The sequence below is a fragment of the Corvus kubaryi genome, unplaced genomic scaffold (assembly GCF_017639235.1).
Source record: "Corvus kubaryi isolate FWS band 111438036 unplaced genomic scaffold, C.kubaryi_AGA036_p1.0 37398, whole genome shotgun sequence".
NCBI classification, from domain to species: Eukaryota; Metazoa; Chordata; class Aves; order Passeriformes; family Corvidae; genus Corvus; species Corvus kubaryi.
The window spans coordinates 20,253,154-20,278,018 of record NW_024581137.1 but is presented as its reverse complement, the minus strand read 5'-3'; the positions used below and the strand labels follow the sequence as shown (position 1 = coordinate 20,278,018).

The window sequence follows — 24,865 nt, the reverse complement described above, 5'->3', positions numbered from 1 at the left end:
TATGTAGTTGCCAAAAGTCATGGCTCTTCTGGGAGAAGCACCAAAAGTGGTTGCAGTGACAGCTCGCCCTGTGTACCTGTGGGGCACAACAAAAAGATGCAGCAGTTTCAGAGAAAGGTTTTTTAGGGTGTTTTCTTTCAGAAATACCTAATTGTGTGTTGGTGATTTTCAGGTCATGTGTACTCAATTTATAAGACTAACCTGCTAGATTCAGACTTAACATCTTGGTGGTTTGTGAGGCTTGGACAGTGCAAACAAGAGTAGAGGATTTTGTGGCAGTTCCTGGTGTTGCTTATGCCTGTGTGATACACAGTGTCCACATGCACAAGTGCTGCTGAGGTGCCTTCAGGAGAGGATTCAGGATTTCTCTCAGTTCCCTACTGGGGCATTCCTGTGTAATTTTATATATGATGGAAGTCTTACAGAAAGCTAATTCTCAGCTGGCTGGGGAGATCAGAAAATGAAGGCAGGGCTTTCTCTGCTGGCAGCAGCAGTGGTTCTTGGAGGCGGGAGGCACCCAGCCCTGCCCTGCTTCACAGTGGGCAGGTGAGTGGGGTGCACATGCAGACTTGGGGGTGCTTCAGAGCCCCTGCAATAGAAGGACTGAGCACAGACTTAACAGAGTTCCCTGCTTTGTCATATATCCCACGTGAAACCTAGGGCAAGACATGTAAGGCTATATTTTGAGGACACTGCTTAGGGCTGTAGGCAGCTGGATTCTCAGTTGCTGTTGAAAATCCCAGTTGGGTACTGCTTGGATTTTTCTAGGAATTTATGATGCAAGCAAATAAAGCTCTTTCACTGTCAGTGCTTCTGTTTCTCGTCTGTAAAGTAAGAATAGCTCTTCCCTTATCTCACTTAGGTGTTAAAAAGGTACAAATATGAATGCTCATGGGTTATTCACATACTGGAGTGGCAGGGACCATGCTTGTAGATCAGATAGGTAGAAGAGAGCAGGATCTTTCATGCTGCTAAATATGGCAGAACCAGAAGCGGTGCTAGTGTTGCTGTGTGGCCAGGGACAGCAGGGCCTGAGGAGAGTCACTCAGGGAATCTGTGCAGGAATGCCACTCCGGAAGATGTGCTGGCAGGTGGGGCTCTTGAAGTGCCGTATTAAATGCCAGCATAAAGTCAGGTGACAGAATTGCCATGTTTAACTAATGGATTAATAAAGAGGCCAGATTGTGTCATAACAGAAAAATATGGTACTAAATGATCCCTGCTCTTCACTGGGCTACTGATTAAGATTATTTGGGGAATAATAATATCTGTGAAGAAGTTAGCTGCTAAGTAACAGAAATTATATTGTGAGAGTAGAACAGAAAAATAACCAGAATGTAGATGCTGTTGTTATCTGACTTAGAGCAAAAAAATCTGGATAGCTCTGCTATGCTGGTAGTAGGATACTAAACTATTTCTTGGCCCTAATCCCCTGATACGAATACAGGTTTCAAAGGGCTACACTCCTGTTGTATGGTCAAGATCAGTATCCACTGACTCCACTGACTTATGTTACATGACTCTGCTGGTTAACGTTACAGATTTGCAATGGAAACTTGGCAATTTTGTTGATGAAAGGCATGAAGGAATATGATGCAGCTCGCTCTCTCCCAGTTGTAAACCGGTGAAGATGCAACAGACGAGTGTAAACACTTTTTTTCTGTCATTCCAGTTGACAAATACAACTTGGTGTATACACAGCAAAGGCATTTGTTGACTATGAAGAAGTTGGCTTTTCTTTTTTTTGAATCATACTTTAAATTTAGTCTGTGTTTTAACACTGAAATGCTACAATAGTTAAAATGAAAGGACTCTAAGGACCTGCTTTGCAAATAATGTCTCCCCTCAAGGCTGTGGATTTCAGGGTTTATTCTTCAAATATCTTTCGACTTGGCAGGATCATGAACATTACCATTATTTGAATTGGAGTAACACTGGAAGGTTCTGCAGCACCAGTTACTGTACAGCACATTCTGAGGCCCTGCCCAAAATAGTGCACTGTCTAAATGCATGAGATGCGGAAGGGTGGGGGAAGAAAATACTGTCCTGATGGTATGTCTGGCTGCAGTGGAGCAATGGCCAAATTTGTACTTGGAACTTCATTAGGGTGAGGATATCGGAACAGAGAGTGTGCTTCACTGCTTCTTGTGCTCTGAGGCGGAGGGCAGAGTTCAGCAGGACCCCTCTTCTCCCAGATGCTTCAGGACAGAAGCCAGCTGTCCCTATCGCTCTTTAGCTGACAAGAGTTGTAGCAGCAAAAGTACTTCAGCTTTACAGAACTCCTGCCAACTCAGCTGTGCCTATCGGGACTTGCACCTTGTCTGAGATAGTTTTGGCAGCAGCAGCCTGTGCCCTTTGCATGGCCCTCAAAGTGCCCTGGGTCTGAGACTCCTTTTAGGTGACCTTGCATGCAGTTTTGTCCATTAGTCTGGTCCTTGGAGACTGGGCTTCTGAGCTCTGTAACCTTTACCTCTTTCTAGTTCTGTTGTTATTTTAATCATACTGTATGAATCCTGAGCAGCACATAGTGAAAACCGGTTAGATACTGTATTAGCTTTTAAAATAACAGAAAAGGATCATTTTTGATTTGGCTCCCTCAAAAAGAAGCAAGGTCATGGAGTTTCATCTTCTGATGTCCCTGTTGAAAGTCGAATGCCCCTTTTCAGACTAAATGCAAACCCATAGACTTTAGAGGATTTCTTTGGCTTTCATCCAGAATACCACCCTTTTTTAAAGGACAGTCTTGTAGAGATGCATGACTTGATTAAAATTAATGCTGGAAAAATTGTAACCAAGTATTAGAATAGAATAAATATATTTAACATCATAGCTTTAAGGCAGATGTGTGCAGCTAAAAGAAATAAAAAAGAAACCCTCAAATGTGGAAAACAAACTTTCTTAAGTGCTTCTGAAAATCCTGGTAATAGTATCTCAATCTGAAGTTTTTGTATGTTTTAATCCAGGTATGTTGTGTTCACTTGTAATAAAAAGCATTCCTTCCTGAACTTCAATGCATACCAGCTCTATAAGGAAAGAGTTTTGACTGTGATAATTTGTTCTGTGTTGATTAACATTTGCACATGGCTTCTCCTGAGCCTTTTCCTCGGGCCTCCTGCCCTCAGCCCACTCCACCTCTGTGTGTCCATCCCCCAGGAAAAACAACGATCCAGCACAGCAAGTGCCAGTACTGAAGTAGTAGCACAACTTCTTTGCTTTGTACTTTTTTTCTTTGCAAGGGACAAAATGGGAGTCTTCCCACAAGGGGAGACTTTGTTTTCCTCTTTCTGTTGTCTGTGATCCCCACCTGTTGTATATATGGTAAAAATATCTGGGACTTATAACCCAGCAACAGTACGCAGCTAGAGTCATGTGTGACCGGGTCAAACACACACTCGCTGGAGGGTCATGGCCAGGTTACTAAGTCAAGGCTGGCAAGTCTCCACAATAATGTTTTCTTTCTCTCTCACTCTTTTTTTTTTTCTTCTCCCCTTGTCTGTCTTCCAAACAAGAGTTTAAAAAAACCCATAACCAAACCCTCATAACAATGCAAACTATTTAAGCATGACAAATTCAAAGAAGTTTTTTATTAAAAAAAATTGGAGGGGGGGCAAAGTCAATGATATTTTGGATTTAATTTTATAGTATGGTTTTATGTGGCACATGAAAGAGAGAAATTTGTATTGAAACAATTGAGACCCACTTTCCCAGTTCCTGGCCCTTCCTGGAAGATGATTAAAAGCAGACTTTTTTTTCCAGACGAGACATAAAAATTAAATGATCTACAGTATATAGTTATTTTTTCAAATGTTTGGAGGCTTATAAATAACTTCTACAATCAAATGCACACATACAAGCAGCAGAGAATCTGGTTCTAATTACTTGTACTTTAGTTGAACTTTGGCGTTTCCTTTGACTTTCTGCCTAATGTATGTGAGCTGAGTGCCTTGCACTCCTGCAGTGAATTCACAAAAAAAAAAAAAAAAAGAAGAAGAAAAGGCAAAAAATCCAGACTCTTGTTGGTGCCAACAAAAATGAGGGTTAACAGAATGTTTTGACCAAATGCAACACTTTGCTATTCACCCTAATTAGCTGAAATTGCTGCTTCCCACCAGGGACCCTGAGCTCAGTATTCAAAATTCCCTTGAGGCTATCCAGGAAATGCCATTTGCTTTACAACTTCTTACTCTTTTAAAACTCAACTGTCCAAAGTGTGCATTAACATGCAAGCTTAATAATCTAAGTTTCTAGGAGAACATGAGGCATTTTGCGGTGCCTGCCTGCTTCTAGTTGGTCTCAAAATAAAATACCTTCTCCATCTGTCAACACGGTTTAGCTGGCAGTAAATTAGCTCTCAGAAAGCACGCTGTGCTTTTAAAGATCTTATCTGCTACTTTATCTAACCTTTAGAAAAATTTCAGACATTTTAGGAATTGTGAAGTGACCGATTGTTTGAGAGTCCCTGTGTGCTTAAGCTGCATTCAGGTGTTGGGTGACAGCACTGAGGCTCTGTTGTCTCAGGTGAGTAGGGGTCCTGAAGTGTCACATCCCACAGGACAAGAAAGCAGGGCATGGAAAGCTGTTGCATTTTTTTTGATTCTCTTTTTTTTTCCCCCTTGAATTCTTCCTAAAAATTGTAAGACTGATTTAAAAATGCTTCTTCTGGAAAAGTCAGCTGTCCACCCCCCATCCTTTCTTTTTTTCCTGGTTGCTTGTGTAGACATGCATAGAAGAAAGCAGCTTCTGCTGTCATGCACCCGTTAGCTGTCAACATGTTGCAAAAATAGCACTTTATACCTGCTGAGCATGAGTTGCTACAGATGCTGCACAGGACTTCTGCACAGGCACTGCATACATTTTCAAATAAAGAGTTAATAAGGCTAAATCCAAGGAAGATTAGTAAGTCAGAAACTGGAGTAAGAGTCAGGCATGTATAACCTGGGTTCAAGCCTTCTCCAGAAAACTGCACACCTTGCCTGTGATCAAAAGTGAATGTGCCCAAACTGGGTTTTCTTATACAAAAAGCCACCAACAACCCCCCCCCCAAAACCAAAACAAAACCCAAATAAAAACCCCCAAACCTACCAACCAAAAAAAACCAACCAAAAAACCAAACTCTCTAGGCAGTTGTTCAGCTAATGCAAGTATTATATTTAGTAGATTAAGTCCTTTTAGTGGCACATGTATATGGGAGGATCTTCTGATTTCCATTGGCCCTTTCCTTATCATATACCTTTTCAAATTGTCCTGAAAAATATTCTCTAGCAGTACCTTCAACACTTTACTTGCTGACTGTGTTGTGTATTTATGAATTGAGTTGGTTGCATGATCTCTTCTGGGTATCACAAGCTCCTGTTGTTTGTACAGTGCTTGACAGACCTCTCTGGTGTACAATACTGTTTGTGGTTGGAACACTACTCTTGGATGCTGGTGCTTGTTCAGGATGAAATTATGAATAAACAAAAGCGTATCAGTATTATTCCTCAAAGGCTGCTTTCCCCAAACTGAAATCACGGAAGGATTGCTGGAGTGCAGTTGTTTTGTTGAATGACACAACCTTGTTTTCCCATGGGGAGCCTGAAAACTGCCTTTTAGATGGACTGGGAGAGTTGAATGAGCTAATACAAAACACATTGTCTGCTGGTATTGGAGTTTTAAAGCTAAAATTTTATCATTCCATAGACTCAATTGGAAGCCACCATAATTCATGTACGAGCATGAAATAAGGCAAGGAATGTTTGAGGCTTCTCAAGGGCATTTGATGAATCTAACTTTAATTTAGAAGTACTAATAGATTATTGATTCAAGCTGGGTGGCTGTGCAGAGATCAATAACAGAGCACTCTCTATCTCTCTTAAATACCAAAAATTACTGTTGAAAAGAAATGATCATTCTCATATGAGTTTTCATTAAGAAAAAGCTTCATTAAAGTTTTCTTGGTGCAGTAGGAACATGTAGATGTTTGCCAAATTCAGTTTATTTAATACTGAAAAAGATGAGTATAGTTCTGGACGTTGTCTTAATGTCACAGTTTATGGAGCTGTGTTATTTTTCTTATTTTACTTTCCTGTTTTTTCACAGCCTCCTTGTTGTTAGGTATATAAATAAATTGGTCCCATTGGAGAAGTATTTCTTAGCTTAAATCGGAGCCTTTAATACTTTACTCTAGCATTTATTTTCATCTCAAGTGTCTGTCCTTGAAGTTGATACTAGCTTAACCCAAGGAGAAATGGCAGAAAGGGGCCCTTTTCTCACCAGTAATCAGAGGTTGCCTCATGTGCTGTGATGCCCTCTGAATTCTGCAACACGAGTTGACAATGAATCATGAGTTTAATACAAATGTATCATCGTTGTAATCTGAAAAATATCATGTACAGTAAATCTTGTCTAAGAATTTTCCATTGAGTAATATTCTTTAGGGCCTGCTGTTAGTACTCTGGAGATTTAGCTCTGCTGATAGTGCCTAATATTTCTGGATAGATCTGAGTTCACAGATCTTGTCATTCCTGTATATCTGTTGAAAAGTTAGAGGGATTTATCTGAGAAGCAGCAGACGGCTAGGTGAAACATGAAAATGTATTGCACATCCACAATAAATGTGAGGAATGATGACAGCGTATCACAGAAAACTAATGCAGATGTTTTGGAAAGATGTAGTTCACATGTCTTTTCATGCATCGTAGGGCTTTCATGTCCTTTCCCTGAAAGGGCTAACTGGCTTTTCAACAGGCTCAAAACAAATGACCATCTAGAAATATTAAGGCAATAAGGGGATGTGAGGTCATAATATATAAGTAGCTTTTTCTCTGCCAGGTTTCTTGATGTTTCAGGTCCTAAGGTAGGTAAGGAGGTGTTGCTGGGTTATGCTAGTTTTACAGATTTAAAAACAAAAAAGGACAACTTGTTTAGGTAATTTTCACTTCAGGTCTCACACTCTTTACATATATCTTGATAGGTGCTGCTATCCTGCTAGGTCAGAATTGCATATTGTAGGTGTTACCTTTTGTAGAAAAAGGCAAGAGATTAAAAAACTCTCCCAAGATTAGGTACCAATTACAAGGGTACATGCCACAGTTTCCCTTTAAAGACTGATATCCAACCTGCACACATGGATGCCATACAATTCAATAGGCTAAAACCAGAACATAAGCCCAAAGTTGTCCTTTTTTGGAGCCGGGTAAGATTCGTGTCCTACATCTAAACTATTGGGTACTTTAAAGTATAATTTTGAGGCTGTAGGATGTAGTCCTGCCTTTATTTGCCTTGCTTAGCTCCCTTTAAATTTTACTAGGAAAAACAAATTAATGTTTATTGTGGAAAGAAAGATATGGGCCAGTTTGATATTTTTAATATGGTTATATGTAGTAATTTATTCAAAATTATTATGAATCATTCATTTTTTTTTTCTTTTGTAGCAGTTGAAACTCAGAGCACCAGTTCTGAGGAACTTGTTCCGAGCCCTCCTTCACCACTTCCACCCCCTCGTGTTTACAAGCCCTGTTTTGTTTGTCAAGACAAGTCATCTGGATATCACTATGGTGTCAGTGCTTGTGAGGGATGTAAGGTGAGTGCCATCATCTCCCTTTCCTTTTATAAGTCTGCATTTCATCTTAGGAGAGGGATAAAGCAACGCAGTTTGGTGTGACTTGATTGTCTTCAAATACAGCTGTAACTTTCTTGCATGAATTAATTCTGATTCATGACTAAAGACAAATAAATTACCACCACTCTTGGAATTAATTCCCCTCATGACTTCTGCCAAATATGCCTTTCAGGGACTTCCTTAAGTACTGACTCTCACGAGAATGTGGTCATAGCTGTAGACATAATCAAAGAATAAACTGAAAACTTTTTGAGACTCTTCATTGTATATCTGTAGGTCAGATATTCACTGAGATCTCACATGGCCCTTGGCTGCTCTTGTCCTTTTTCTGCATGCTGCTACCTCTCTCAACTCAGGGGTGGAATTTGGGAACAGGATCTGATCATCTGGAAATTTTTGGTGTAGTCTCTAGCTATGTAACTAGTCTCAAATCAATTTGGGAATTTAAGGATTAGCAGGTTTGTGTTTGCAAAATTTAATCTGTCAGACTTCATTGCTGGCACATCTGCCAACTGCCTTCCAGTGCTGTGATTGTCAGAGCATGAATTGATGACTGTCTGTAGGATGCAGTAATAAAATACACCACTGAAAAGTAGAGAATGTCTGAAGAGGAGATACCCAGCAGAGAAGAAATGTCAGCTACACCATGTTTGTGTGGCAATAACTGCAGGTGTGCACACAGGGAACAGTGTGCACTTCCATGCATGCAAGGAAGACAGTAGAGTGAAAAATGCTAAAGAAAAGGTATCACAAGGCAGATGCTCTCATAATTAAATTTGTTAGCATACCCTAGTGCAATGATCTTTCTTAACATTTGAAGAAAAGACTTATGATTTTCATCCTTTAGCTTAAAATAGATGTGTAGTGTTTAGTACAGTACTAATGCATGCCGAAAATGTGACAGGTGCTATATCCATATAAATAAAGTTCTGAGAATAAATTAACAAAAGGCATTTTGCTGGTTTATTTTTGTGAAATGTTATATTTTTCAGATAGTCTGTAGTTGGCCATTTTTACTTTATCCTTTGAACCTTCAGCTTCTTTCATGCTAGTGGCCTTTTGTACTTACATAAAATATCATAGTCCTGGGTTTGTGTCATTAGACAAAAACCTAAAGGATTGAAATCTGATTTCCTCCCTATTTTATAACTGTAAATACTGAATTAATGAAGGTAACTTCAGCACTTCAGTTTTAGAACCTCTTTCTGATATTGAGGTTTCTCTTGGATGTCTTGTCTGTATTTTTTTTTTTTTTTAGATGCCACAAAACTATCAAAATTTAAATGTCTGTTAGGAAGAACTATGGAAAGAATATGCTGTAGCTGATTTCCTTAAGTAGGAAATCTCATCATGCTCAGATGCTAACATGCAAATAGTGGTGGTGTCACTTGCTCACCCACGTTACCTCTAAGCACAGACATAATTGCAGACTGTGGCAGAAAGGTCACGTGTCCCTACAAGTTCATTATTTTTGAAAAATACGCAAAAATACACTGTAGGACCTTCACTGGCCTATTGCAAAGCATTTTCATAAATAATTAAAGCAAGATCACACTTGTCAAAATGCATGAGGAAATCCATCTTGTAAATGTGTTAGCTATTACTCAACAACAACAAAAAAATCATCTTCACTTATTTGCTTATTTGCAAGGCGGGGTAATTCAGCCTTTAATGATAGCTGCTGTTAAAAGAAGAAGAAAAAAAGATTATTTACATACAAAACCTGTCAGTCTATGAGAAATAACAAGATTCCAAAACAGTAACTTGGCTGCTTGAGACTGTTAATATTTGGGTTTGTTGATGCTAGCTCTTCAACAGGTTGGACTAAGGTTTTGTGGAATCTCTTCCATGGATTGAATCAAATTTCTTAGTGAATGCCAGAAAATGGCAAGAACATGATGTGGCTGCTGAATCAACCACTGGTCCCTTTGGTGGACTGTCAGGTATTACATTTGCTGTTGAAATTCGTCTGAAATTTCAGGTCAACAGAAGTGGTGAGCTGGATGTCAGCAGAGAGCAGACAGCAGACTGCAACACCAGAGACTGCCTCAGAAACCTGTGTTGCCAGTTTCCACTCTTTCTCTGAAAAATGTTACCCTTTTTGACTGTTTGGTTTATTTTTCTTTTCCTTCATCTTTACACTTGCTTTCACAGCCATCAGCTGTTGGTCCTGTACTTCAAGAAAACTGCCACCTTGAACTTCTGATTTGTATCCATGCAGTCTCCTGCCTGTTTCCAAGTCTAATTTCAGCCTCTGTTCTCAATATCAGTTCTTCATGCCCCTCTTCTCTCTCCAGCCTTCTTCATACAAAAAAATACCCAGTTGCTTTGCAAGTTTCAGTAAGCACTGAGAATTGAGCTCTGCTGCTTGAAGAAGCCTTATCTCCTGTGGATCTCTGCCTTTCAGTTGATTATCCTAAGTTTATTAGAGAGCCTTTGTTTCATTGAAGGCTTCTGATTGGTATGGAGCTGCAGTTTCGTGCTGATTCTCTGGTGAATCAAGGGAACAATAATAATGAAGAACTTGTGTTACAGCCTTTTGTGTAGTGAGGAAATTCAAATTTATTACCCCTTTACCTTGAAGACACATTTCCATGCAATTTCAAAAAGCTCTGTTTTCTTCAAGATTTGTCACTGAAGCTGACCAGCATGTGCAGAAGCTGTTGGGATGGGGAGAGGCAACCTCATTCCATAAGAAGCTAGACTAAACATCAGCCAATCCCTTTCTTTCTCTTTTCATCTGACCATGTTGCAGTTTTCTCCTTTTTCACTTCTATTTTCCCTGCTTCTTTCTTCACCCAATTTGCAGTCTCCATTCTGTGATGTTAATCTTAAATTCACTCATTTTTCCTCCTGCATTTGCCCCTTCCTCTGTTCTGAGGTCCTTTTCTTAAGTCTTTCCCTTTTTCCTTTCTGACTCATTTACCTTTCACTTTGAACTCCTGGCAGTCTTGTTTCCCAAGGGAAACACAAATGGAAAACTCTGCTCACATCATATTTATCTAATTAGGACCCCGATCTTTTGTTTTTCTGTGCTGGCTTTCCATTGGTTTTTTTCTAGTTTTCTCTCTGTTTTTCCTTCTCTTTTGCCTTTCTCCTTTGAGCTCCAGTGAAGCTGCTGCCACAGTGATCCTTAGTAGTCTCATCTAATGCAAGGAACATTTTTCTTTCCTCCAGATTTTGGGTCGATGGCCTCCTTTGATTCTTCCGGCTTTCTTTTTCCTGGCTTTCCAAACTCTACATTTTCATCCTATTTTACTTACTGATTTTTCAATATCTCCTTAAATGGCTCTTTATCCACTTCCTATGCTATTCCCCAAGGTTCAGTTGTTTGGTTTTCTATTTAAAAAAGAGTTGTTTACTGACCTCTTTTATGGTAGACCAATGGAGGATGTCATGGCAATATTCTGCTCATAAGAGGTATATTTTTAATTGAGACCCTTCCAGCCAGGAGCCCTTGGAGAGCTGTGGATAGTGACTGTGACCTTGTGATGTTCAATTTGGGAAACACTGCGCTATAAATTTTATCTTCCCTCAGCTGCCACCAACCCATGGATGATTTCCAAAGTACCCCTGTCTCTGACTTCTCCCCTCCCATATTTCCCTGGTGTGTCGTCTTGCTCACCTCACTGCTACCCTGGACACAGAGTTCTTCATGAAGACAGAACTTTCCATGCTCTCTTTGTGCCATCACCAACTCTAATCTCAGTTCTTTCAGACATCATGTCATGATGACATCATTTCTGATTTGCAGTATTCTATTTTACCCAATCTGTTGTCATTTTTCCTCCAGAATCTGAGAATCTGGCTTCAGCTGGCTTCATTGTCAGACCATTGCTGTGGTCTTCTCACATGGGATTGGTGCCTTCTCCTGTTCTCCCTTCCTCTTTTCCCACTCACTGTCATCCTTGGTTATTATTTTTTCAGGTACCTGGGAACAACCTCCTAACCTCCTTTGCCAAATACTTCAGTGACCCTGCTGTCTTATTCATTACCGGAGTCTTCAGTACTGTGCTGTAGTAGAAAGACTGTTCTGTGGCTTGTGTTGATATACTAATCATTTAAGGTTTTTAGAGGATGGAGTATTTCATACAAGGCACTTGTGAACCACAGTGAGAGTTTCAAAGTGGTTAAAAAACCCCCAAAAATGTGCCTTTGTGTTTCTTTCTGGGTGTTACACAAAACACAAAAGCCTCGTAGCTGGTCACTGGCTTTGTGTATGTGTTAGAGTTCCAAAATCACACCGATCTTCAGAGTGTACTTGTATTTTGTAAGAAAAATTCCAGAGACAGTCCATCTTTTTTTGTGTAAAACAGTACATTGACAATATTCAGCTTATTTACAACTTTTCCATTTTGTAAACTGTGTGGCATCTCAGAGGTGGGTTTTGGAATCTACTTGTGTTGTTTCATGACCTCAGTTATAGAGTTCTGAGATCTTTCTTTTTTTTTTTTTTCTTCCCCCAGTCTCTGGGTGTTGCCAGATAGCACGCAAACAAATTCCATAGAAAATGAGCAATTTGGATTTATCCAGCTGGTGCAAGTGGTTATAGGGCTGGTTGTCACCAAAAGCTCAGCTCTTTGGTCCTGACTTGAGTCGTTGTTGTAGCCGGGTTTGCAGAAAGGGGGCTGAGAGTAGTGGGCTGGATTCCCCACACAATGCCATCATTGTGTGGGTGAGGAGGAGAAGCTGGTGTTCTGGCAGCTTCAGCTGTCTCTGAAAGCCTTGTCTCTTGTTCTGGGCATTTAAAAGACGGCATTCCTCTGCTGACTGTCCTGCCCGGATTACTGGCTTGAATTTGGTGGGCAGCAAAGATGCCTAGAGCAGTTTCATGGGAGAAGACAGCACAGCATGTAAGAGGGTAGGTTTGCGGTCCAGCAGTTTTGTCTGAATGATGAAGATGCCTCTCTGCCTGTTATTGATGCTAAAATGTAGATAAATCTGCTTCAATACTGAGTGATTCCAAGTTGGCTTTTATCATAAAATAAGGATAGCTTTCCTTCCATCAAAGTTTTCATATAGACTCACATCTAATCTGGGATCATTAAATTAAAAGGGTAGCCACATTTAATATATATTCAAGGGTCTTCAGCTATGATAATATGTCTATTTGTTTGACATATTCCTGACTCAAATATATATTTTTATTATGCCAAAGACTTGAAGCAGTATGGAAAAACAGGCATTGATATAAACCTTGACATTTAGGTCTGTAATTTTGTAGGACTGACTCCCCAAAAAAGATAAAATACACATGGGGGAAAAAAGAAAAGAGAGAAAATGAAAGTTTTTGCTTTATCCAAATTTGCTGTTAAGCTTACAATGCTAAGCTTAGGAGAAAAGCTGTCATTTTGTTATAGTTTTTACTTAATCACTTACAGATGTGGTGTGAGGCAGTCCCACCGCTTGAGGCCCGAAATTACTTGCCTAACTTTGAAGGCTGGGCTTTCTGCAGTCTGTTAAGAGAGAGAGAAGCTCCTCTGATTGCTGATTCAAAGCATCTAGACCAGACCTGCTCTGGGTCACCCTCCAGAACAGCCTGTCCCCATGATCCTTTGAGTTAGGTGCTCAAGCACAACTGTGTTAGTGTTCTCTGAGATTATGTTCCCCGTGGTTATGTCCCTCTGGAAGCTGAGGAGCTTGGGGTTTTCCTGTTGCAGGCCATGAATCCCTGATCAGCATTGGTACAACAACTGGCTTACAAAATGCTACAGAGAGAGAGAGAGAGGAACTGGCTTTCATTTTATTTATTTGTTTGAAGTTTGATGGCAAGAATATTATTTCCACCCTAAATGATATCATGATTCTATGATACTATGCTTTGGTCTGCGAGAAATGTTGCTGAGAGACCTAAAATATTTTATGGATTGTTACAAAAAGTTTCCTTTATGGAACAGTGTCCTTTGGGACAGATGCCTTTTCCTTTTAATAATATCTCTTATATCATGTGAGAACAGATTTGCATTTTCTTAGGCGGTTCTGGGATTGTGGAGGGATCTTAAGGAGCAGTTCTTTTTGATAACACGACTCTTGCACATGTTAGCTTCTAGCTATAATATAATTATATTTAAGCCTATATTTATGCCTCTTTATAGGGAATTAAGGATCCAGACATAGAATTTTCTCAGCTACTTAGCAGTAAAAAATAAAAGCACACTTCATAAAACTAGCTAACTAACATTCCATGTATTTGGTTTTGTTTTCTCTGCATGTTTTAATCACCTACGATTGAAACAGAAAGTAAGAAATGTAATGTTAAAAATATGTGCACAGTATGATTTGTATCAGGGGAAGAAGTAACATTGTTTGCAGCAATGCAGTTGGAAAAGCTTCTGTTGGTTCAAAGAAAAATATAGATCAGCTTGAATGATCAAGCTGTATTCGTCTCCATTTAGGCTGTATTAGTGACAGTGCCAGCAGTAGAGATGCATGCTGTCATCCATGCACAGCTATGAAAAATGCCTCAAATCACGGAAAATTGCTTCTAGTTTCAGTTAAATCAACAATACTTTTTAGAAGGTGAAAAATGTATTTTGAAATACATTTCTGCATGCTGTTAATATAATCTAATCTTAAACTGTAAGCACTTCACAGCATAGCAACATTCCAAGCCATTCATTTGCAGAAAGCTGTGCCATATGCAGAAAGACACTAAATGGGTTGCAATTGCTTTAAATGTAGTACTGAAAACCTGGAAATTTTATTCATTCCGTGCTCTCAGAGGAGACCTGATTATTTTAATGCCATTGTTGAAATTTTAGCTTTTCAAATAACAAACCCAAGAAGTCCGATGCCCTGTGAAAAAGGTGGTACCTGTTTCAGTAAGTTCTTGTTTCTTTTTTTGTTGTTGTTTGGGAGATAAAACTTTTGATAAATCCTGAATTTGTTTCAAAAATTTTAAGATGGGGAAGTATATATTAATTGGAAGCACTCTGAGAGCAAGCAAACGTGATGAAATAGATGGGATCAGGAATAAAAAAATTTTCTTACCAGGTTTATTAAAATCACTCCCTGGGTTGTGTGAATGCCATGAATGAAGAAATAAAACTGCTTGCTAACTGTGACAGATAGCAAAAATGTAAATTGTGTTACGTGCTAGGTATGCTTTCCAGTGCTTTGGACCCAGGTCATGGGTTACAGCTCAGCTGCTCCCCTGCACTGGGCTTCTGGAGCAGAGATGGACCAAGAGCAGCAGTGTCTCTATGAGAGTACAGCACATACATCCACATCTACTCTTCCTCTTACCCTGCCTGTTGCCTTGTCATAGACCAAGGGTTCATCTTAAGCTGTGAGAATAGTTGTCTTTTACTAATTACTGTAATTTTTTTTGGCAACCATGCTGGTGCAATAAAAGCACAGAGATTATCCCAAATTAACTTTCTAACTGTGCTAACCCTGCTGCTCCACTTATTTGTGAGCACAAGGGCTAATGTCCTGTGGAAACAGGAACTGGAAAGTACTCTCTTATTTTCCATGAACTGTCAAATAATGATGTATAATTGTTTGGCTTAAATCTTGCACTCCCTTCTCTCATAAAATTCCTGATACCATCAGTGAAGGCTTTCTCAAAAAAGAACAGCAGTGTCTGACTCGTGAACTCTGGTGTGTTGTGACCAGCCACATTTTGGGGCACAGCTTTGCCGTGCTGTGTACCTGGAAGGTTTCTGGTACCAAGTAGTGTTCCTCCTGCAGGCAGGCATCCCCTGTGTACAGTTTGGGTGCAACTATCCTGTTTCAGAGGCCAAAGGAGTTGACTAAGGTAGATGTGGACTGTCCCATCATATGCTAGCAAGCCATAGTGCCCGTGACTGTTCCAAGAGCATTTCCTGATATAAATGTAGCCTTTAGTCCTGTTGACCTTGCATATCTTTTCAGGGTGTTTGGACACTAACCAGTCCATAATAATTACAGGTTTTTCACTGTTACTATTAAGAAACTAAAATTGTTGAGTCTTACTCTTTCGGTAGCGTCTATGCCTTTCTCTACCTCAGAATATACACTGTAAAAAGAAAAAACTTCAAATTTATATGTGCATTGACATGTTGTTATTGGAGTTGAATCATGGTTTCTCACCAAGGTGGATGATGAAGGGTCCTTGTAGATGCATTTGTCACATTTCTATCCAGATTTCACCTGCCCATAGCTGTTGTGGCTTATTAGCAAATGGCTGAGAGAGCTCGGGCTCACACTGGGTCAGTAAAGTGTGTGTGGTTTACAACACCTTCAGCAGAATTAAGTAAATTAGATGCTCACGTAGAAGTGCCATCGATGCAAATCGCGCCGTGAGGTACCGACTAGAGATGCCAGAAGCAGGTGGGCTGCAATTCTGGCTGGCACACTTGCCTGCTGAGAGGTTTGCATGCAGGGAATGTGGAGTATGTTTTTATTTTCCTGTCACTAGGTTCTAATGGGTTTTACTTTTTCAATTTTCTTCACTAGAAAGAGGGAAAAACCTTTTATTTTGTTCTCATCTTGTCAATCTATTTCATACCTCTCCATTAGTTTAAGGACCACATGTGGCCTTTAATTATAGTTGTAGAGTACAGGCTGTCCTGTACATGCCCTGCAAATTGTACAGATGTAGGAAAAAATGCGGCTTTCCACCATATTTAACACAAGATTTTATAATATGATCTTTAAAAGTACTGTTTGCAGAGGTAATCCAGTAAAGGAAATAGGAATATCAGACCAAACATCTCAGAAATTAAATACTCTGAGATTTTCTTATAATAGTACTAGCCTCCTTTTTTTTTTTTATACTGTGCCACATTTATGCAATTGCAAATGTATAAAATTACAATGAACTAGCTTTCTAACTCTGGAACTTTATTAAAATAAAGTCTGGTTAATGAAAAATTGATAGAGAAGGGTATACAATTGATTTGTTGAATTTAGATTTAGGATAGCTTGCTGCACCCCATAAGAAAGTGCGCTGTTTTTCCTGGAGGAAAAAAATAGTAGAATAGTTTGCCAAGAGTAGTTCTCTCTGAGTGTGATTTTGGTGCTGGAGAGATGGTTGAGGTCACTGCTGTGCTTACTTTAGGCATCTTTTCAAATTGTAGGTTTCTTAGCAAGTACTTAAAGCCTCTCTGATTGGCACGTCTTAGAGAAGTAAATCCAAAATTAAGGGCTTTCATAATGGTAGAAAATGGAATTAATCATTATCTAATTCTGTTCACACTTATGTATTAAGTAGCTATTCAGATGCTCTTTGTTTGCTACAATTTTGGAATTTATTTTGAAAGATACACCTATCTATATTTTCTGGTTATTGCAGACCATCATCCAGTTTGTAAATGGTCAGCTTCCCAATTTGAAGGAATACTTTGGCCTTGGAAAGTGGCCTTCCATTGCCATCTGCACTTACTGATTGACCTGATAATGGAAACAGAGGTTCTTTCTAATCCTGAATGAAGTGTTCCTTTGAGAAAATTTCCTAGAGGGGTATTTGCTTTAGATTCTTCTGGAAATGGAGTGCAATTGAATTTGTACCATGGATCCCAGAGCTGTTCAGATTTGTGGAGCTGGTCTTTGTCTGTTGCTGTAGCAGAAAAGACAACTGGATGTAATTTTCTGAGATTCAGTATTTCCAGTGAAGTCAGCTTTAGAGATTCTTTATCCAATTTGTTTATTATATACATTCTTCTTTTTCTTTGTCCTGTAAAACAAAACAAATGCCTTACTAAAAAAAAACTTTCACTTTTGAGTACCCATTAAAAAGAGCAGAAACTGACAAAGTTGAGTTTACAGCTGTGTGCCTATCTTTCCCTCTTTGTATCAAGATTTTGCTGTAGTCTTGAAATATGGATACCTTGTCTCCTGAGAATAATGTAAATTATATACATGTTGTGTCCTTCTTCCTGTTTCATATTATTCTTATTTTTTCAGAGGAACTTCCCACATACAGGGGACACCTCTAGGTGTGACACCTGTGCATCTCAGTACTCCAGTTATGAAAACTTGTAGTTTTAAAGAAGTCGTGCACCCAATTCTGTAATTGGTACTTTTGGTATATTGGCATAGAAACTGTTTAACTGGTGTGCTGCTGCAGCTGGTTTGCCAAATATTCAGAGTCCCTACTCATAAATTGTTCTTCCTTTTGATAATAAGCAGGAGCCCCCACGGTTTCCACAGCTCAATTCAGGAGACAGCTGAGAAGGAGAAGAACATTTTTGTATATAAAGTCCCTTATGATTTCATGTGGCCATGCTTAAAATTTCTCATTTAATATATTTTAGTGGGAAAAGTTACTATGAAATAAAAACTGGATCATAATACTTATACTTTAGAGGGGAAAAAATATATTGTTTCTGGATTCCCTGTCTAGAATAATGGATACATAAATTATAAGGTGAGACACAGTTGCAAGTAGTGCCAAAAATGTAGATTTGGTTGGCTGTAAATGCAGTCAGTGATTTCACTCCAGCTATTCAGAACCCAGTGCTGGAGGGGAGAGCCAGCAGCCCCCAGCCAGTGCATGTGAGCAGGGTCTGCCATTGCCTGGTGTCAGGGAAACTGATCAAATGCTTATGAAGCAAGTTTGTTCTCGTTTTAGAGTCTCTTTAAAAGCGACAATTTAATGGGACCCATTACTGTCAGCTGTGGCAAGTTCCCTCTCCCTCCTCCCAGGCGCTTAACAGGGAAAGCAGAGATTTATAGCTGTGGCGTAACCACTCCAATGGGCTACTGTTCACTCCTCCTGCGAGTGTCCTGGCTGGCTGCTCTCCAGATGAATCTTCCAAACAGGGGAGAGGTCTTCCTTGTCTCTGGAGTGCTTGCCTTGCTTGGAGCCCTGTGCACCTGTGATAAATATATATGCAAATTATTAGTTCCTCGCTTCAGTGTGCACCGTGATCCTTACATGCTTTCTGCTGGTCCTAAAGAATGGCAGTGCTCCAGATTTAGCAATATTTAAGCAGAGCATGTAAGAGAGAGAGCTCTGCAAGCCATCATTTTTTAAATGAATAAGAACTACCATTTTTTACGGGTTTTTTTTGGATCAGGGGATCAAGGCATTTCTCAGATGCTGCTGCAAATGGTCTTGCCCAGTCCACATTTGTCGATAGTAATGCCCAGAGACTGTTACATGTACAGAAACAAAAGTGAAAACTACATACTTTTTTTAAAGGAAAGAAAAGGGAGTGTTAGGTGAACAGGAGAGATGCAAGCACAGCATCCAGGAACCAAATGGATGAACTAACTAAAAAGACCTTTCATCTTACTCTAAGTCCATGTGATTTTCGTAAACTGAAAGAATGATCGTCTTGTGATTATATGAGCTCTGTGCTTGAATCTGGCCATTGATTGAAGTCTGGCAGGGGAGGGAGAAAACAGGAAAACATCTTGCTAAGATTTTCCTGTGTTTGATTAATCAGCTCCAGTTCATTCACTCATCTCTGAAAGGTCATGTTTTCTCGTTGTTAAAGTTGCCCAGTCTGAGACTCTCCCTTGCTTCCCTACAGCTTGGCTGAATGATCCACCAGTCAAGGTGGATGCAGCACTGCATTTGTCCTGAAAGCTGTGATGCTTTTTCAGCATCTCAGTATGATTTGTGTTGGGGTTTGCAACAAGATGCATCTCTCCGATTAGTGTTACCCTAAAAGTCTTTATTGCTTGGAGGAACTAGTCAGTTGATTCCTCTGGCTCTGTTTCTGCAGTTGCTAATCCCTTGTACTGGCACAAGACTGCATTTCATCCACCTTTCTCAGCCTGCTTTCCCATATTGTCCAGACTGTTTTGACCGTGGGTGCTTTGACTGTGTACAGAAACTGGGCAGGGGGATATGGCCACCATCTCACTCTTAAAAATGGTGGGTTTTCCAAGTTGGTCCAGCTCCAACTCATCCCTCTGCTGTCGCCTTTGGTAATGAGTTTCAGCTGCAGTGTGGAAAGGTAATTTTCCTTGACTACTGCCAGTACTAGAGAGCCAGACTTGCATATTTCTGGGTGTTTACTTGAACTCTGTTTTCTAGTCTCCAGGCATCCAAGTTTCACTAAACTCTAGGCTTTAGAGGATTTTAGTGGATAGCTCTATATTAGCAGAGTTTCTTTGTTGCTGAACACAGGGGAATGAGAGTGCAGCATAAAGTAGTAAGTACAAGATACTACTTGCCAGATTTCAAGAGATCTGGTACAACATATTTGTTTAGACGTCAACTGTCAAAACTAAGAGCAAAAAAAAAATTATGGGGAGATAATGAATGTGTGTTGATGAGTCACTCAGATAGATGCCTGAAAACTGTACCAGGAAGCATAATGCTCAAGACATCTGGTTTATTTTGGCATGTTTATGTCCATGTTATTTCTTCTGAGTATTTTTAGGTTTCTTTCTGCATTGTTTTCACATGTCACTTCATACCTCATCAGAAACTTCTTTGCTGCGGATCGGGCACGTTTTAAAACTCCTCCCAGGTCAAAGAGAATAGAAGCATGCTGGATGTTGAAGGCAAGCAGGGGCCATGCTGTGGCATGGCCAAAGCCAGTTCTTTGCCAGCACCCACAGGCACCCACCCAGCCAGCCAGGCTCAGGCTGGGCTGCTGCATTGGCTCCAGGTCAGCTGGGGCGAGAGCAGGGAACAGCTGGCTGTGCATGCAAACTGTGCAGATCTCTCTGCTAGCGCGAGGGGAATTGCACCTCAGCCAGCTTGCAGGCATATATAAATATTTGTGGCATAGTTTGCATTATTGTTTCAGCTGAGCTGTAAACATTCGGTTGCTGATAGCGGGAAAGAAACTAGCGCCGCTATAAATTTCAGATGGTGCAGAAATGCAGGGATTTTTGTATTGGCTGACAATTAAATAAAATCCCTGTGCCTCTTCTGATAAATAACTCTGCTGCCAAATATATGCGGGAACTCTGCAAGCCTTTGTGGGGAAGGCTGGGAGGGGAAAAGAAGGAGGACACAAAGCCTGCCTGTGCGGGGAATTTCCTTGGAGCACGCACACCCCTTCTTTCTCCCATGTAGGTTTGTGTTTGAGCTTGCCCTTTCCTCTTCACGTTTCCATCTCTGCCAAGCAGCTAAATGGAGAGGTTAATTTGAGAGACTTGTACAAGTAATTGCAGCGTGGTAATTCTGTAGCTAACATGAGTCTTTTCCTTGTCCTGCCTGCTGCAGGAACCTGCATGTCACTGCATGAGCATAGCTTGGTGGAGATTTTTTGTTTGTTTTTACTAGGAGGTCCACTACTTTGTTAGAGTAGCTGTTGTTCAGTGTCTTTCCATTGTAGCTCTGTGCAAAAAAAACTCCCCATGTGCATCCTAGTAAAATTGTGACATTGTCCAAAGAAGATGGTCCCCCTGCTCCAGCCATCTGAAAACCCAGTGGATAAAAACAAAGACACGAATTATGAGCGTAAACCAGAATCAGTCAGACGATTGAGGGATAACAATTTGAAAAGTCTTCTGTGATACAGTGCTTCCATGCAGGAGGGCAGCTACATAAATGGTTTGGAAAAGTGTCATTCTTTACGAAGAAATACTGCGCTTAATTAATTCTTGCTCCTGGGAGGTCAACCTGGGGCACTCATTATTGTCTTAATTGGTGGTATAAATCCTGAGGCACTGGAGGGGAAGAGAGGAAAAAAACGATGAGCAGTTAGCAATGTACAGCCTTTTGGATAAGTGCTAGCCAGTTGTACAACCATCCTAGTGACATTTTATGGTTTTATTGGGTTATAGGTCTGATCCTTCACAAATTAGGTTAAAGGGAATTGATTTGCATAAACAAAAATATAAAACAACAGCAAAATGCGATAATTCATTCCTGAGTTCTCCATTAAACTGTGGGAAATAACTCAGAAAAGCACTTCTTTGATCTCCTGTTATTTGTATTAAATTATATTCATTACTCTTCCCATCTGGAGTTTCATAGCAGGCCAAAAATCATCCTACAGACATGACTGAAAGGAAGTTAACTGTAACTTTTTAATTATATACATTCCATCTCCTTTTTTTTCTTAATTTGAAAAAAGCAGATGGAAGCGCATACCAGCGCCTTCCTCTCCGTTTAAATCACTGAAGTGGAGAAGCAGAAAATCTCAGCCGTTCTTTCCCCTCACATATTGTTTCAAGGTGATGACTGTTCTGTCTGGAGACTTTGACATGTTTGCTAAAAAGGTCAGGAGTTCAGTAAAAATCGAAATTGTGGAAAAATACGTGCGTAGTCTTAGGGATGCCGTGGTACCCTCGCTGTAAGAATCCGGTTGTTGCAGATTTGCAGCTGATGGAACACATCTCCCCTGTTTTGTTGGTAGCTGCCTCTCTGCCAGCTGGCCAGCAGAAGTGTTTCAAACTCCCCAGAAAAAAAAAAGTAGTCAATGTTTTGATGGTTTGTGGCATGTTTTTAACATTAAACCAAGGTTTGTGGAATCAGAAAATGCTTTGTCATGGGGCACAATAAAAAATGGTGTTTCTTTCCAGCCTCACCAGGGGCCGATGGCTAATTGGCATTACTAGCCCCATGAACAATTTTCTTCAAGCTCTGTCATCAGAATTTTCTTTTTTTTTTTTTTTTTTTCCCTGTGAAGCCCATAAGACCTTTTCCACCTTAGAAACTATTAGGATTTATCAAACATGGCCTGCTCTGTCTTTGCTGGCAACTTTTTTGTAGTTGCAGATGAGTATCCCCACTGTGGTAGCTTAGAGAGGAGTGACATGTTCCTCAGCTGCTCGTCCATGTCCTTTGGGCCCTTTTCTCTTTTTAAGAAATGAGAAAATCCTGAGATATTTCAAACTTTTCCATTTGTGCTACAACAATGAAAAGATAATAGACCTTTTTTTCCCCAGAGTGGGTTGCTCTTAGGTGCACAGGTCTGTATTTCCATATGCAAGATGTGGGATGACAGCTGCTTATTTTTATTGTGTTTTGAGTTCTGTCAATTAAAAAGAATGAAAATCACTGCCACACTGGTTTCCAGAGAAAATTTAGGTTTCTTTGGGTGTGGAATCTTAGGGCTGCTCTTCATCTACAGAGTAAATGGCTAGACAAGCAGAACTGTGGAGGGCAAGCTGGAAATACCAGCAATGACAAACAAAGCCAGAGCCCTTCCCAGGGCGGGCTGATGCTGAGCTCCTCCACCACTGGCTGGCTGGCATCTCTAGGTGCTCTCTACCAGCTACTGGCATTTAACAGGATTTTTTCATTTGTTTTTGCCAAGTTCTGCCTGTCCTGCCCTGACGTACATCAGCAGCACAATTTCCCTGCTTTCTGGCAGCAAGCCTTCCTTTACTTATTGTTGTAGCTGCTTCCATTTTATGCCAGCGGTGGTTTCCAGCCACAATGTCAGATAATTAATTTGTTTATTCTGCAAGCCGTGACTTCCAAAGTGTGATAGACAGCGCAGACATCCTGGAAAAGTGCTGTGCAACTGGGAATAAGCTCAGTTGAGCTTCCTTTTAGATAGCTGTTTTGGTAGCTTTCATTACTTGTGGGGTCTCCTGTTCTGGCTGCAGCCATTTTGCAGTGTGTTTTGTCTATATGGTATCACTGAACAGCATATGCTGGGTTATAAGTCTTTTATAAGCTTTTCTATGCAACTCCAGTTGTGGGTTTGCATGTTACCAAGGCCTCCCAGAGCAAATATTCCTGGTTAACAACTAAAAATTGTGTGTCTTTGCCCTAGCTTGATTGCTGATCCGATACCAGGATTTGGTGAGGAAGGGATTTTTTGTTCCATGACTGCTGCCACTAGTTAATAAAAATACTGCAAACTACATTTAGTTCATGTAGGTACCTGGGCAATTCCCTGGTCAAAGAACAAAGCAGTTTTGTGCAGATGCTGTCACTGAGATGTACCTTAAATGTCTATTGATGCTCCAGAGAGAGCAGGAATGGGGCTTTACCTTCTCTAAATACATTTTACAGGGTTAACAAGGATAGAGGGTAACTTAAATGATTAAAATAGAGTGATTGAAAAGAGGCCATGCATCACAAACATTTCTTTCGTAAAAAGTGCACATATTTGCCCAGCCCTATTTTGGAATAAAGCTAAGGGCAGAGGTTTCAGGTGTGTGGTGGGTTGGATTTTCTTTTCAGTTATTACAGGTATTTATCTTTCCTCTAAGAGCTCAGTCTGAGTTTATAAATGACTGATAAACTGTGCCATAGAAAAGTCCTTCCTACTCCTTTGTTTCTTTTACGATAAAGTAGCAATATGCTTCACTCAGAAGCTTATTTTGCAAATTTACCAAAGAATGGCCTCTAAATCTGCAGGAGTCATAGCTGGCTGCCTGTATTTGGGGGTAATCAAAGCTGAACCAGATGAACCGAGCAGGCTGTTCAAACAGATTGAGCTTGCAATAGCCCTTCTCTGCTGATTACCCTGTCCCTGGCTTGCAGTGCAAGTTTTCAGCTTGTAAGCCCACTATGCCTGCAAATAAGACTTGGCATGCCCTGTGCTGGCAAAATATTTTTAAGACATTGTTGAGATGAAATGATCCATCTCTTCATGCATGTGCATAACTTGAGCTCTAAATCATTTGCCTTGCCAAAATCAACTGGACAGTGAAGGAGAGGGAGTTGTACAGATTCCCTATCAAATGTGTAAGAGTAGCAGTTCATGCTAACAAATCTGTAAGACATAGTAAGTTTAAACACTTAACCTTTTCTTGAGGGCTCATCCTTAATGCAGTCCTTTGTATTCAGATAGCCAGTGGCATAATGGGATTCAAAATATTACTGAAATAGTTAATGTTCTCTGTGGGCACTCTGTTCTATACTGAGCTCTCAAAGTTTGACTCATTCACAGGCAACTGCTACAACAGTAAGTGGTGAATGGGATGAGGTGTATTCTTCGGCATCATGTTGAGGTTGGATTGACTAAATAGATTATTTACTTCTATGCAATAGACCTAGGAAGCCAGGTTTGTTTGCTGCCTGATACGTATGGTTTCACATATCACTCTCTGCTTTCAGTGCGGCAGATAAGATATCAACACAATTAAAAGTGAAAAATAATCTGTCTGCTCTGCCACTGGTGGATGCTCAGGGAACACACGCTGATACAATAGATTTCTGAATAATTTATACTCAGCATTTTTTCCTTGCACTCGGTAAATGAGCATGCCTAATGTGGCATGGTCAGAGTGATACTCTATCTGTCATCCATTAAGATAACAAGATTGGTGGGCCTGGGAGGAGCATGGTGTGATACACAGAAAAGATGAGATTAAAAATTGAAATGTTTGTCCAAAATGTTCTGTGTAAAGGATGCTGATAAAAGCAGCTCAGAAAAACAGAATTAATTCAAAAGTGTGATTCCCACAAAG

At 40.2% G+C, this 24,865-nt stretch overlaps 1 protein-coding gene across 11 annotated transcripts in view; it reads left to right on the top strand.

The window, feature by feature from the left end:
- The window catches only part of RARB (retinoic acid receptor beta), a 317,576-nt gene that overhangs the window by 242,022 nt on the left and 50,689 nt on the right, over window positions 1–24,865 (top strand). For 8 of the 11 annotated variants that reach the window (XM_042043055.1, XM_042043054.1, XM_042043057.1 and 5 more), the window contains one exon: window positions 7,413–7,561. In XM_042043055.1, the coding sequence (XP_041898989.1) occupies window positions 7,413–7,561 (149 nt within the window). The remainder of the gene's footprint in view (window positions 1–7,412; window positions 7,562–24,865) is intronic. The other 3 variants (XM_042043058.1, XM_042043056.1, XM_042043060.1) reach the window with 1 other exon arrangement.